General features: G+C 43.2%; 1 protein-coding gene across 4 annotated transcripts in view; it reads right to left on the bottom strand.

Moving 5' to 3' along the window:
- CRTAC1 (cartilage acidic protein 1) overlaps positions 1 to 14,397 on the bottom strand; it is a 35,380-nt gene extending 20,983 nt beyond the window's left edge. For all 4 annotated transcript variants that reach the window (XR_010068194.1, XM_063307001.1, XM_063307000.1 and 1 more), the window contains exons 1-3: positions 14,235 to 14,397; positions 8,023 to 8,225; positions 893 to 1,089 (exon numbers count right to left, since the gene is read on the bottom strand). Coding sequence is in view for 3 of the 4 variants with exons in the window: in XM_063307001.1 (XP_063163071.1) it covers positions 893 to 1,089; positions 8,023 to 8,225; positions 14,235 to 14,288 (454 nt within the window). In the remaining variant the exon portion in view is untranslated. The remainder of the gene's footprint in view (positions 1 to 892; positions 1,090 to 8,022; positions 8,226 to 14,234) is intronic.
- Positions 14,398 to 14,613: the final 216 nt, after the last annotated feature.

Below are 14,613 nucleotides of genomic sequence, written 5' to 3'. Positions count from 1 at the left end.
TAGAGGGTTAGATGTTTCAGAGGTTCACCATCTTTCTTCTCTCCTATTCACCTCAAGGAACATAGTCTCAGAGGCACTTGTTCATCCCCTGCAGTTCTAAGTTCTCAGAGCCGCAGTCACTGCTGGCAACTAGAGATGTGGCAAAACCCTGAGTCAGCAGCCAAGTCTCTCCATACACCCTCACCCCCCACTGTCTGCCAGGCCCGCTGCTGCCAGAGAATCGACAAAATCACTCAGCTGGGAAATTAACTCCAGGCTTGAAACATCCCACCCTGGTGGCCAGTGAAGGTCAGGAAACTAAAGTCAGTGGTACAAGGCTAGCAGGTGAAGTCCCAGGGTAAACTACGCAAAGGACAGCCTACACAGCACCACAACCAGGAAAGAAAGCTAGCTGAACAGACCCCTGGTCTTCACCCAATCCCATCACTAGGTGCCACCTCTGAGAATCACTCCCATGCTTTCTGTTGCCTGTTTTGGGAGGTTAAATAAATGCTGGGAACTAGTCAGTGCTGGTCAAGCTGCTACAGTGGGATGATTTCCAGAGCGATATAGTATGTTGTAGTGACAATGACAAAATCCTATTTTGGCACCAATAAGTGAATGTGAACTAGCAAGTTGAAGCCATCAGTTTAACGGGGTCACGAGATGGAGGTAGCAAAGCATGAATGAGTGAGGATAGCATATGATGGAGATGCAGTATGTAGTCAGCCCTAGAAAAACGAATATGGTGGGTAAGGTGATTCTGATTGGCAGGATTTGGGGGGATGGATATCAAAGTTGGGTGGATATCAGAAGATGAAGCGAAATGCCTAGGACATGTGAGATGCTTGATGCCTTAATTTGGTTGTCAATAGGAAGTTAAATGTCAGGGATGGATGGCTTTGACACACACCAGAAAAGGCATTATTGGTGTTTAGGAAGTAAATCTCCTCCCTTCCATCTCCATCAATGTCACAAGCTGTCACACCAATTGCATTGCCCTGGCGATCCCTCAGTGCATAGTAGGGGGAGCTGTGTTCATCCACTGCAAGATTCAACAGCTGTCCCCGTGCCTTGTCGTACTTCAGCACCAGGTTGGGTCCATTGTACCTGAAGGAACAGAGAGCAAGGAATGAAGCAAGAGTGAGGAGAGAGTGATTTCAGGTATCAGCCCTTCTCAATAGTTTTTTCTATCAAAGTGAAGTTTTCTATTGCTGCCAATGCAAGTTCCTCAATTTGTCAACCGGGCATTCCCAATATCTTCTATTCTTGGAGAAGAGAAAGGAATGGGCTATAATAAAGAGAACAGTGGTAGGAACCAATATGCTTTCCATATTTTCTAGTCTTTTCCACTGCTACGCCTTATTAAGAAGCCAGTAACTCAGCCTGAGTTCTAGCGTACTGGATTAATTACCTCCCTGCCTCTCTTCTGCCATAATGAATTTGTTAGATTTTAATGAGCCACAAGGCTCTCAGTAACTGCCACAGTTACCTTTCCAAAAAACGATCCCATTTTGTAGGAAAAAGTCAACAGAGAAAAAGGAATAAAGCTGTTGTTTCCCTCATGTCTGGTGAACACATCACAAATTTATGAAAAGTGCTTTGAAGGACAGATTTACATTAATCTGGTAAGATTTCAAGAAACGTAATTCACCAAATTTGATTAAAACCCTTCATAGGAAAATGTACAAAGTTTAGGAGGAGTGATGCTTATGAAGTTTAGGATTATATTTTTTTAATTATTTGGAAAGTCTATTTTCTCATCCAAGGCAAATGATGCAGGTAAAAATGTTATGCCAGAGTAATGCATGTTTACATCAACGTTTTGTTTCACCACACAACTTATACTGTTACCTTCTTCCCTCTTCAGATTAGTGAGATTCATTGGGCTAGATAGGTTAAAGAAAAAAGGGTCTGGAAATGGACTGGATTTTGTGTTTCCTATATTTATGGAGGCAGAGTTCCATTTCTAAACCTTTTCTGACATGCTGAAGGATTTGGGGGTCAAGTGAGTCACCACTGGGGTTCCTTAGGAAAATGGAGACCAAATGGTAAAGGCCCCAAAGAAGTTTCTTTTTATCTTCTTTAAGACAACTAATATCTGCAAGATGCAAGCAGAAGTTTCTCCTTGTTAATTCAGGAATCAGGACTTACCTGGAGCTGTATTGTTAAAAGGCATATGACATGGGTTTGACCTGAAGCCCTTGTCAGGTAGAGGCACTGGGAAGATCTTTGATACAGAATTGACGAAAACCTAAATTACTGCAGTATCAGATCAACAATAGTGCTTTTACAGAGTACTTATCTGTCTTATTAATGGGTTTGGCCCAGGTATGCCCTTCCACATGAAACCTCTAGCTATATAATGTATAGAATTCTGTTTGTTTGATTAAGGGAGAGTTCTGAATTCTTTTAGACATCCATCCATGTTAACATCACACAATGCAAAGTTGCAGAAACGCCTGAGTGGTTTCATCTGGCAGCTAATGATGTGTGACTCTAATGTGGTTAGCATAGAGTTTGCTAAGGCTGAAAATGTACAGCGTAGAGAGAAAATACAGCAGAGAAGGAGGGCAGGGAGGGGAGTCCTAGGAGCTAGTAATAAATATAGAATTTGGTAAAACCTTGAGGGCAATATTTGAAAAACTGGGGGAAAATATCTGTCCTCAAAGGAGATCAAGATTGGACCCATTTAAGAGCCAATTTTCATCAGAGGCTGAATTTTGTAATGTGTCAGTGGGTCTACGAAATGTACTTAGTGACAGTATTTTGGCTACTGTTGCTGATACCTTCTGGAATGGGGGACTTTGTAATCTGAAGTAGGAAAAACTGCCTTCAGAAAACATGGTAATCCTATGAGGGTTGAAGAGGACAGTAGGCTGTGGGTCTTGTTCACCTTTGAGGCAATGTATACACTTTCTGATTCTCCACCCTTTAACAAAAGTAGATTCAGACAACACTGTGGTTTATATTATGGCTGAAATTATTATATAATAGAACTCTTGGAATCTTTTATCTGCTTGAACAACTCCAAGATCTCCCATATTCTACCTCTATAAAGATCAATGTGAAAAAAACTTTCACGTAATAAAAGCCACACGTCTGGCTTAACATTCTTTTGGGATGTTCCAGCATCTCTTTCAGCATGATATTCTTTAGTTTATTTAATCACTGCATGATTTGAAATGTGCTATATTAGAAAGCACAGCACTGGCAATCCTAGGGTAGAAATCTTTCAAAAGTTTGCACTGTGTTATCCAAAGCTGTCTAAATCTGGGCAGCTGCAGCCCATGGCTGGATGAGATGCTTTGTTATCCTTTATTAGGAGCAATATCAAAAGGAAATTAGAAATACTGAGTATATTAGATCTGCAAATGATACTTGTAAATTTTGCATAGTTTCAAGACTCTTCTGGTGACAGCAGTTCTAATCTATTTCTCATTCTTAAACTAGGAAAATCCAAGGTACAGGTTTTGAATGCAGTGGCATGAGAATATTCTGCTACAGCTTGTAGGGCCTCCCTTGTGCCAGCCTGACAAGGTACTAAAATCTACTCAGTACTAAGATCTACTCAGCTATGATCAAATCTCCCTCCCACAAAAGTGCCAGTGTTTTCAGTACTTTTTCAGTACCAGGTTACTTTTTTTGCCCTCAGGCATTTTAGATGACTTATTTGTTGTTGTCATCATTGTTTTTTAATATGTTGCCTTTTAAATGTGTTGTGATTACATTCCCTTTTGTTTTTTGTTTGTTTTTTTAATCCGTTCAGTCATGTCCGATTCTTGGACGCTGCCTGAACAAGTCCCTGCAGTTTTCTTGGCAAGGTTTTTCCAGAAGTGGTTTGCCCTTGCCTCCTTCCGAGGGCTGAGAGAGAGTGCCTGGCCCAAGGTCACCCAGCTGGCTTTGTGCCTAAGGCAGGACTAGAACTCATGGTCTCCTGGTTTCTAGCCTGATGCCTGAACCGCTACACCAAACTGCTCTTGGTTTTATTGTATTCTGTTCCAATTCTGTAAAGGTGCTTCAAGCCTAAATACCAAAGAAGTCACTATTGTGCCCTAAAGATGTAGGTGTGTGTGCGTGTGCGGGGGAACAGTTATAGTGCATCTCAGACTAAATGTGAGGTAGAAGTGTGACAAAAGCAGAAACATGTCCTTTTCAGGCTACAAATAAATACACAGAATATCTCAGAAGCAGGCTCCAATTGCTCTGCTTAGCTCTGTTAAGGCCATAACTGAAGAACTAGCATAATGTTTCTACTTTAGTAAGAATACTAACAACTTGGTGACAGTTTAGGACAGAGTGATGGAGATGTCGGGTCTGGAATGCACATCCATGAAGGAAGGTCAGAGGAATGACGGGAATAAAAAGGATGGATGGATTCAGGTAAAGTACACATAGATGAATAAGTTTGCTGGGTATATTTCCCTTCTAAGAAATTTGAAGCGTCAGGGATTAATCAGAAATAGGTTGAACATTATTGTTATTTAGAGGAATATCTTACTGTAAAAAGCCTTCCCCCCGAATGCATTATCACTTCCAACTGCAGTCTGACAATTGGAGGGCAGCAGGTTGGGGAAGCCAGTATGCTGAAGTCTGCATGTGACAGCAGCCTAGTCAGAATAACCAGTTCACTACCAAAAACTTGTTTGTTCTTGACAGGACTATAGAATTCCTAGATACAGATTATGAGGATCCTTTAAAGTGCATCTGGACTCATACAGTTCTAACATGTCGCAGGTATTGTTTCCTGTGTGATAACTTGCCTCTTCTTAATGAAACATTAATGTACCCCTGGCAAGTATGCACACATTCCTGATTGTTCATTCATGGGAAACTTCCACTTTCTTCATACGCACATTTGTCAATTTGTCCAGCATGACCACTCTAAAGGCAAAACAGGCTGTTCCTTTTTGAGCAGCTGGCCAGGCTGGTTTCCATTTCCTTCTATCCTTCCTCTTCAAAGGACCGTCAGATTAGGGATGCAAGGAGCACACAGCTGAATGCCTGCTCACTCCTGTGCACCAACCCAAGCTAAGCACACTGTCAATAATGCGACGAAGCACTCCCTCACTCTGCTGCAGCCAATTAACACAATGTCAGGGTGCACACTGAGGCTGTCAGAACAGTGAGAGAGAAGCTTGCCCCTCCTCAGAGTGAGAGAAAGTTTGTTTTTCTTCAGGTCAAACCAGGGGGCTCCTTCCACACGTCTGGACTTGCCTAAACCTTTCCTTACCTATGTGAAATAGCTGCCTGTCCACAGTTGTCTAGGTTGAATAAAATAATCTGGATTCCAAAGGTTACAGCCTTTGTATAAAGCAGCATCCCCCAGCCTATTGTTCTCCAGTTGCATTGGGGTCACAATTCCCAGAATTTCCAGGCAAGAGAATTCTAACAGCTGTACTTACAAAGCAGCTGGAGGGTACCAAGTTGGGGAAGGTCAGCATGAAGAATGGAGTGTTATTGAGTTCCCCAACCTGTGTAAAGGGTTAACTAACCAAGACATATATACAATATTCAGCATTAATGATAGGTTGATGAGGGGAATGTTTGCATTTGATACAGGATTCAATGGTTCATTCTCTACTTCTGATGTAAGGGTTGTTGGTTGAGTAGCCAAAGGAATACCCTAAGACACAGACGGGAGACATCTGTGAATCTAAAGTACTGACAATCGGGGGGGGGGGGGGAGGAGAAAAAAATGACATAACTCAGTGATGATTTAACAATTCAATGTCATGGAATGCTAATTCATTTGGGGGATGAAAAGAGAGAAAACAGGAAGAAGAAATGTAATGAAGTGGGTGGCATCCAGACCTGTAGCAGTTCACACTTCAAAGTTTGCTGAAGTCCCTGTTGATTCCTGATTTTAAAGAATGATAATCAGGTTTATTCTGCATATTGGAAAGGCTCTGTTTGGGAGCTTAGGGAACTGCTTTACAATGTTCTCCTTTCTGAGTGGCTGGTTCCAATCAATGTTGATGGGGGAGGAGTAGTCAAGTCTTCTTCTGCATTTATTTGTTTGTTTATTTGTTTATTTATTTGTTTATTTATATATGGAAGAATGAAAGAATGAATGAAAGAAAGAAAGAAAGAAACTATTGGGAGAGGTCATTCTTCACTTAGGAGTGGGATATTATCAGTATGAGTATGATATCTAGTTGTATGGTGCTACCTCAACCAAGAAGGAGATATAGTAGAAGCCTTGATCTGGTGCTTGGAGGCTATGAGAAGGCTCCAACTACAGTAATTTATGACCTTGTCATCTCCTAGTTAGTTTGAAATATGCTCCAAATGGGCAGCCCTTGAAAACAACAGAGTACAGCAGAGTAACAGCTTTCTTACATTGGATATATTGGTTCCCAGTTGGCTTCCAGGCCCAATCCCGATTCTTTATGGCTTAGGTCCTTGTTAACACTGGGACCATCTACTCCAGGTACCAGCTGTCCATCCAATACATGCTGGCTGATATGATATGCTGCATGTCCCCCCAGGACATGAACGAAATGGGTGCTTGGAGGCAGGCCTTTTTGGATGCTGTCCCCTGGTCTGGAACAGCTTGCCCACCCAGTCTGGATGGCTTCTTCTCTGTCAGAAAGGCTGTAAAGACTGCTCTTCACAGAGCCTGTGTAGCAGCAGGCAGACTGCAGTGTGTGGAGTAGTTTTATGTTTTACTGATATGAGCAACCTTTGAGGAGGTGGCATACAAATGGATCCAAATAACAAATTACTAGCCATGGAGCTGTGAATCTGTTAATGAAAGACCCTGTGAAACCACTGAGACAGGATACGGCTTCAGGCACCTGAGGTCCCTAGCAGCCCAATGGGATAAAACAGAAAAATACGGGACTCCTGAAACTATGGCCCTAGTAGTCCATGTGTTTAAAGTAGCCTTGCTGTCCTGTGTTACTGCTATAGGAATGGAGTAAATAGACGGAAAATAAACTTAGCAGGAGTTAAGATTTGCAGGGAAAATCAAGGCCAGGAAGAGGTGAGAGCGCTTGGTGAAATGAATTTAGTTATAGAAACAAATTCCCCCTTTTCTAGGAAATCCTAGACAGAAGAGCTTTTCAATGGATATACGCTCTTTCCAGCTCAGTGCAGCTGAGACATGTTTTATGAGCAGTACAAGTTATACAAGTAGTGGCCAGGTATAAAGAGACACCTATTTCCTCTGGTCATGATTCCAGCCTGGCCAGGTGGTGGGAGCTGGGGTGGGGGCTGAGAAGACTGCAGGCAGAGGCAGTTAATCAGGGAAATGACATGGGAGACAGGTAAGTTGTCAGCTCTGAGGATGCAGCTCTACAGTAGTTCCACTGAGACTGCACATTCACATCTGCAACTAAACCATTGCACAGATGTTACCTCTGGTTTATTTCAGGGGTTCCACAGCAACCTTTGCATGTCCTAAGAGCAAAGTGAAGTATGCATACACATACTTTTCCTTCCTTTTACAGCCTTCCACAACTTAATGCCCTTCAGAGGTTTTTGATGACATTTCTCATAGACCTCAACCAGCAAAACCAGATCTTGCTAATTGGGAATGTTAGGAGTTTTAGTCCAGAACATCTGTAAAACACCACAAAGGTAGCAATGCCTGAATTCTTCTGAGAAACAGGGTCTGAGTTCACACACTGTATTAAATCTTAATGTGGTTTGTTTGGTTTTGAATTAATACAATACATGCATCCAGCTATTGTGGTTATAAGGTGGTGTAGGGCTTTTGTTATATGTGAATTGGACCATTATAGCTTATTCAACTAACCAAAGTTAAAATAAATAATAACTTGTGGCATATAAACCCATCTGTATATTTGATTCTTACTTTGGATGAATTCACATACTGTAAAGCAGTTAGCCAAAACCAAACTATCAAATTACACTGTGTTTTTTGGCCTTATATGTGAACCCAGCCTTTGGGATGTACCCATCTGGCTTGCATCCTGGCAAGCCTAGCCCATTCTTTCTCCTCAAATATGGCTCCTTGTGTGATGTCACCCCGCTCCCTTCCCAGGCACCTAGCAATACATTTTCCATAGTACCCACCCAGCCACGACAATCTCGAAGTCTCCATCTTGGTCTACATCAGTCACAGCCACACCATAGTTGAGCTGAGTTGGGTTGCTGTCATAGTCAGGGGGAAGGATTTGATCCGTGACTGCTGTGAACATGGGTTTACTGCGCTGGGATCCTTCACCAGGCCAAGGCAGAACCAAGCTCCACAACAGCAGTAGCAGCAGCCTTGGCACCTACAACAGAGAGGCATGTGGCTACATCACCCATTCATCCAGTAACTGGAAAGTATTTTTTTCTATGCAGGAATCCTGTAACAGACCATAAAACTATGGAAAATCTAGCTTGTTTTGCCCATTTCACTGCTACTTACCCATGCAGGTAGTCTTTGGCAGGGATCTGTTACAGCCATCCTGTTAAATTCTTAGGGTGGGACTGCTACCACCCCTTGTAGAACTTGGCAGGCAGTTTTGGAGACTTTGGTTTGGTTTGGGATTGGTTAGCAATTGTCTACTGCTCAAATACCAATACAGGTGTTGTTTTTTTAATCCGTGTAGGCAGGGAACTTCTATTTCTTAATCTTCTTTGCTTTGGGGGGGAAGCGCTGGAATGCTAGATCTATGGCAAATTTGAGCTGGTGCCAAGAGCAGGATGTGTTGTAACTATAGTTCGTACCAAACATCTAGTTTCAGGACCCAAAGTGAATTCAACTGCCTCAGAATTCACACTGGGATGTGAAACCATATTTGCTTCAGAGTTCCACATCCCTACTAAAGAGAAACAGAAAGACACTAGATTAGACTATTAGATCTCACATTTACCTTTCATTCATCAGAATTAAAAGGAAGAGAAAGGCCCTTAATCCATTCCTTTAGGAAGAATGTCCCATCTCTCCCCTTTGATCAAGTGGCAGGAGCTAATTTTCTTACTAGCCTGAGCTAGAAGATGGGAGGGAAAGCAGCTATAAAAGAGTATCAGGCAACATAGCGTAGATTTAAACATAGATGCAGTGATGCAAGCAAGGATTTTGATATCATCACATTTCTGTTCTAAATTGATCACGCCCTGCTTCATAACTTTCCAGGAACTCTGACTAAGCATGATAAGGCCAGAAGATATTGAGGGCCATCTAGTCTGCTTCTTGGGGCAGGATCCTCTCAACATTAAAGTGCTTCCACAGATTGTGTGTTGGTCTCTCCTATGGGATAGCCCATGCAAAAAAGAGAATGGCAGCAAATAAAGCATCTAGTGCCAGAGATCACCTTTCAATTCAAGGTAGACTCCGAGATAGGATCAGCCTCCTTTACCTCCTGAGAGGGCATTTTCGCAATGAGATTAGTTAATCCTTAAAACAGATGAACATCTTTCCCCTCATTTGTACACACAACCAGAGTAGTTAAAGCTTAGCAAAGAAGGCACTTCTTCATTCTGTCAGTACTCACATATGGAAACTTTTATATCTTATGTTAATAAGTATCTGTCCTCCCCTAGTCAGGGCTGTCAGCTTAGAGTATTCTTATAATCAGTATTGTAGGATAGAATCAATAGTGCCTTTAGAGTCCCTTGCGATGAAAGAGTGGAGGGGGAGAAGTCTACCTTTCCATCATGTTTTATCCATCTTGATTGTGTGAATAAAAAGGTTGTCAAAATGCATTATAGAATAGGTAATCTGTCTTGTGATCACTTCTACAGATAATATCTCATTAGCTCTATTATTGGCCTTTTGGGACTGCCCCAACCCCTCCTAGCAGTACCCCATTCACACTTCTAGAAAACAGATCTTGAAATAACTCTTGCAAATCTTCCTGCTGAATCCAAAACCAGAGGTGGGCTTGAACTCTTGGGAGTATCCAATCTACCTATACTGACAGGCAGATGGTAATACAACTAGGCACATCCCAAGCTTTTTCTCCTCCTGCTCTAAGATCAGCTAGATCATATTATCTCCAAGACTTCATTGAAATCACCATATGCTCAAAATTATTCTCTGAAGAGGTAATGGGTGAAATTTATCTATTTCAATATGCTTTGCAGTACAATAGAATTTAGGGCTGCAGAATTCATGATGTGGCCTGAAATAATGGAAAACTACCCAAAACAAAAACTGAAAACTAGTACTGGACTAAAAGCCTCAGTAAGGTCAAACTTGGTTATTCCTGTTATATAGAAGAGGAGGCACTTGGTGCAAATAATTACAATTAATTATGATTATTATGAGTAGTTATGATGTAATATATCAGGAAATATCAAGTTCAGTCCTCTTATCAGGAAAAACTCTACCTACACACTTTAGAAACAATGAAGGAACCATTAGCCAGGTGGTAGATAACTATAGACCTGATGATTAGATGGGAAGTACAAGAGCAAAATGCATCTTTCTTGTGTTCTTCCACTGCAAAACAATCCATCATACAAGCTGGTAGCTGGTATTATCCTCCAGTTTAGGCTCAGATTAACTCTTCATTAAATAAGTTTCCATAAACATAGGGTGGTAACAGGCGCCTGGTGACAAAGACAACGTATTCTTCTGTCGGGCTCCCAGCATTTGGCTTGAGCTAATTAAACTCATACATCAGTGTGCATTTCTAGATAGATCATTAGGGAAATGGCCATTAATTAAGTTCCCTTCCTAAACATGCACAAACATGCACTCAGAGCTTGCACCTGTGCACAGGCAATCAAGAAAATGTATTTGATCATTGTAACATTGTTCTTCCTCTTGTGGGATTTCAGCTTTCCCCCCAGACCTTGGAAGACCTGATTTTTATGCTCCTGGTGCTATCAAATTACAAAACCCTTATATGGAAAATAGTTCTCTTTAGGCCTATTTTGAACAGTTTCCAATACTTATGGAGGAAAACTGATTAGGAATCATGATCATATTTGTGGGGATTACCCTCCAATAAATTTCACAGGAAAAGAACACACATTAGAAATAAACCTCACTCCCCACCCCCAAATTTCATCTTTGCCATGGTCCTGCATTACAATCTACACACTATTTTCCTAGAGATTCTAATACAAATCTATTCAATTTGTGCCCGGCATTTGCATAGTTTACCTCTTCCAAAGGTATTGGAGTATAATTCTCATTAACTTTAGTCAGCATGTCTCGCTGGATGGGGATAACTGGGATTTGGACCCCATACACCTGAAAAGTATCAGGTAGGGGGAAGTTTGCCTAATTGATACTATCTCCCCTTTAAAGCCCTTAGAGCTTTCAAAAGGGAACGGAATGCATGAGGGAAAACCCTTAGGTAATCTAGTCCAGGATGGCTGGTGGTGTTTCAGTCCCGGGATGAACGACATGACATCCAACTACACCACTGAACCTGTGAATGTCTCCCTTAGTCCTACTGGGTTCCCTGACTCAATGGATATCACGATCATTAATTGGTGTGTGTGTGTGTGTTTCAATTAAAAAATTGAACTGAGACGCTGGCATGGGGCAAAGCAAGACATCAGCCTCCATTTCCATGAGTGCCTCGAGTCACCTATGATCTTCAAACTTACTTAGAAAATAAAAATGGTAGGTGGCAGCAGCCCAGGGCTTTGTTTAGAAATGTACCTCCTGGACAAAAAAAATCCCAAAGCAAAAGTGAAACTGAGGGTGTGGAACAGAGCATTCTGGGTTGGTGGGTGGGGCCAGAGGGAGTAGTGGGGAGCAATTTCACATTTGTCTTTTAGTAAACTGACTGATGAAGCTCACCGTGGCATCCATTTTGTGATATTATTCATAACATGACTCAAAATTTCCAGTGTGACTATTTCCAATGTGGCCCCCAAAGGTTGTTCTGTTCCTAGGTTTCAAGATTTTATTCCCTGGGTTGTGGGCAGCAATTCATTACCAGCTGTTGATATGCCTGCAGAAGTTGCTGTAGGTTGCCCATGGAAAGGTTGCAAGGTTCAAGAGAGCAACATGACATGGTAAAGGAAAAGCAGGGACGTATTATGAAAAGCAGGGAGAATCCCCCCCCCCAATGTTCAAACAGGATCGTATAGAAAAGCAAGGGGCTGAAGCAAGGAGTTCATCTGCTGTCTACTGTGTTGTTTTTGATCCCTTCCCTTGCCTCTTCAGGTCAGTTCTGAAAATGGAAGATATTGATAGGTTAAGAGGATTCAAGACTGAATCCAGTTTCTTCTTGAACCAAACCAGGGTCAGAAACAGTCTTAGGTGTCTGCTAGGGTTCCAAGGTTGCCATCAACCCCTTTAATTTCTGCATATGCCAGTACAAATAGCAGTGGGGGCCACATTGGAAATAGTCACATTGGAAATTTTGAGTCATGTTATGAACAATATCACAAAATGGCTGCCGTGGTGAGCTTCAGATATGGTTTTAGTTGCCCTTGACAGCTGGAAAAAAAATAGTGGACGCCATTTTGTTCTTGCTGTGGACATTGATGGAAATCACCTGCACGACTTCATGCCCTATACATTACCATTTTCTATTATACCAGGAGGTCATCTCTTACATGGAAAATGCAGTCTGGACAAATATGCCCATTCTGAGCCCACATGGCAGCAAATTTGCCCCAAACACAAGACTGTGATAATAGCTGGATCCCGCTTTCTGTAACCTGCTGGTCTCTAGTTTTCTAGTCATGAGGTTCCAAGTGCTGTGTGGGTGAAAAGCTTCTAAAACATTAGTGTTTGGAGTAGGGATGTGTGTTGCCGAACTACAGAGAAGGCGCTTCAGGAGGGTATGTCAGCAGCTGTATATTTCCATGACTTTCATGATCTCTTAGGGTGTGGCTGATTACACTGCTATTTGTACCCACATATGCAGAAACTAGAGGGGCTGACGACAACAGATTTCTCTATGTTGGGAAGATAGTGGGATTTGCATAACATTCTAACACCATGCAATAATCCCCAAATAAATACATGCTTTGATTTCTCGCCATTGGCTGGGGGGAGGGGGGGAGGGGGGGAGGGGAGAGGAAATTGCCTGTGATTTTCTCACTTGACAGCAAAAACAGGTTCTCCTAGCAAATCCTGGGCTATCAAATGAGTGCCCATAGCAGAACCAAAAATTTAAGTGCACCATTGCTCTGCATTAGTAAGCAGTTGCTATTCCATACTTTCTGCTATTTTCCTAAGTGATAGTTGAACTCCTATGGAACCACATCTCCAATATAGTATATATGCTTCTCCAAAAGCCTAACAGTGACAAAGGGTTTCCTGCCGCATTGTGGACTAGTGACATCACTAGTTCACAGAGTCGTTATCCAAATGCATTCCTACATCCTTCTCAGTGACATCATGACTGTCATCAATGACATCATGAAGCCAACGACTTGTGCTGACATCAACTGAGCTAATAAACCTCACAAGATGCTAACCAACCATATTCTTGTTCAAAGTGCAGACTGAGTGCAAACAGATTCAGCCAAACAAAAGCATGGCATCATAAAATTCGAGTTTGAGCCTTGGTTATGGCCCAGTATAGCTTCTGATTCCAATTCTGTTTTCCTGGAGCCATTGACAAGAATAGACTACTGTCCCGGCCTGCATTGCTGTCTTTCCAGAGCTTGCTATTCCCAGCTCAGATCCTGCATTAATACTGCAGGCAAGTGATACTCTTTTCTCCACAAAAGTCTAAGGAATTGGAACCAGTCCTATCAGATCTTCAGGAAGCAGCCGAGCTCCAAGGCCCACAGAGTTACACTTCAGAGTTGGAACCATGCCTCTCCTCGCCCATGTCAAACTGCAGGGTGTCCAGATAGCCCCAACACTGGCACTACCACTAGCAGCAGCTGCCGCCACGAGCGACACTAGTGCAATCTGGAGAGCAGCAGTCACCTTGGCTCTTGGCTTTTGTTCACTGCCGCGGGGCCAGCACTCTAAGAAACAGCTCCCTGCTCAGGCAAGATTCAGTGTGTCACTGAGCAAGAGGCGATTGTCCCCATAGCAGACCTTCAGCATATGCCCAGCACAGAAAAGGGCTTCCCCATCCCCGTATCTGTCCAACCTTCACTTCCACGTCTGACTCCCTGGCTTCCAAAGCCCAGGCTTCTTCACGCGCCCCCCCTCTCTCCCAGAATCCCACTCCTCAATCCAAAATTCCTCCCGCCCGAGTCTCACGTGGCGCTCGACTGTGCCCACATAGCCCCCCCCCCCGCCCAGCCTCATTCGCCAACAAGCAACTTTTCTTCCCCACCCAAAGTCTCCACCTCTTTGGGAATTTGGGAAACTTTGCTCCTGTCGGTGTGTGCACAGCAGGGCAGGGAACAGTTGTACTCACCGGGCAAGTGGGTTGCTGTGGCAGATCCATGCCTGCCAGCTGGCTGCGAAACATCCCGGGCGGGCGGGCAGGCGGGCGGACTGCCCTGATCCCGTTCCGATGCCCGTAGTGTCGGTGGCCGCTCGCTGGCCACTGCTGCTCTTTCGGTCTTGGCGTACCTGAATGTGCGTCTCCCAAGCTCTATCAAGACGGCAGAGCGAGCGCCTCCTTATGTAAAGGCTTGTGCCCACGAGGCGACCAATCACTGTGCCCGAGCACAGCAGGCACCCAATGGCAACGCCGGGAGGTGGGGCCGCCTGGCACTGATTTACTACCTGGAATTGCAGGGGAAGCGCGGCCAGGCAGCGCCGATCAATACGGAGCCAAACTGTGACGGGCG

Source organism: Candoia aspera, chromosome 6 (genome assembly GCF_035149785.1).
Source record: "Candoia aspera isolate rCanAsp1 chromosome 6, rCanAsp1.hap2, whole genome shotgun sequence".
NCBI classification, from domain to species: Eukaryota; Metazoa; Chordata; class Lepidosauria; order Squamata; family Boidae; genus Candoia; species Candoia aspera.
This window is presented reverse-complemented; position numbering and strand designations above follow the sequence as displayed.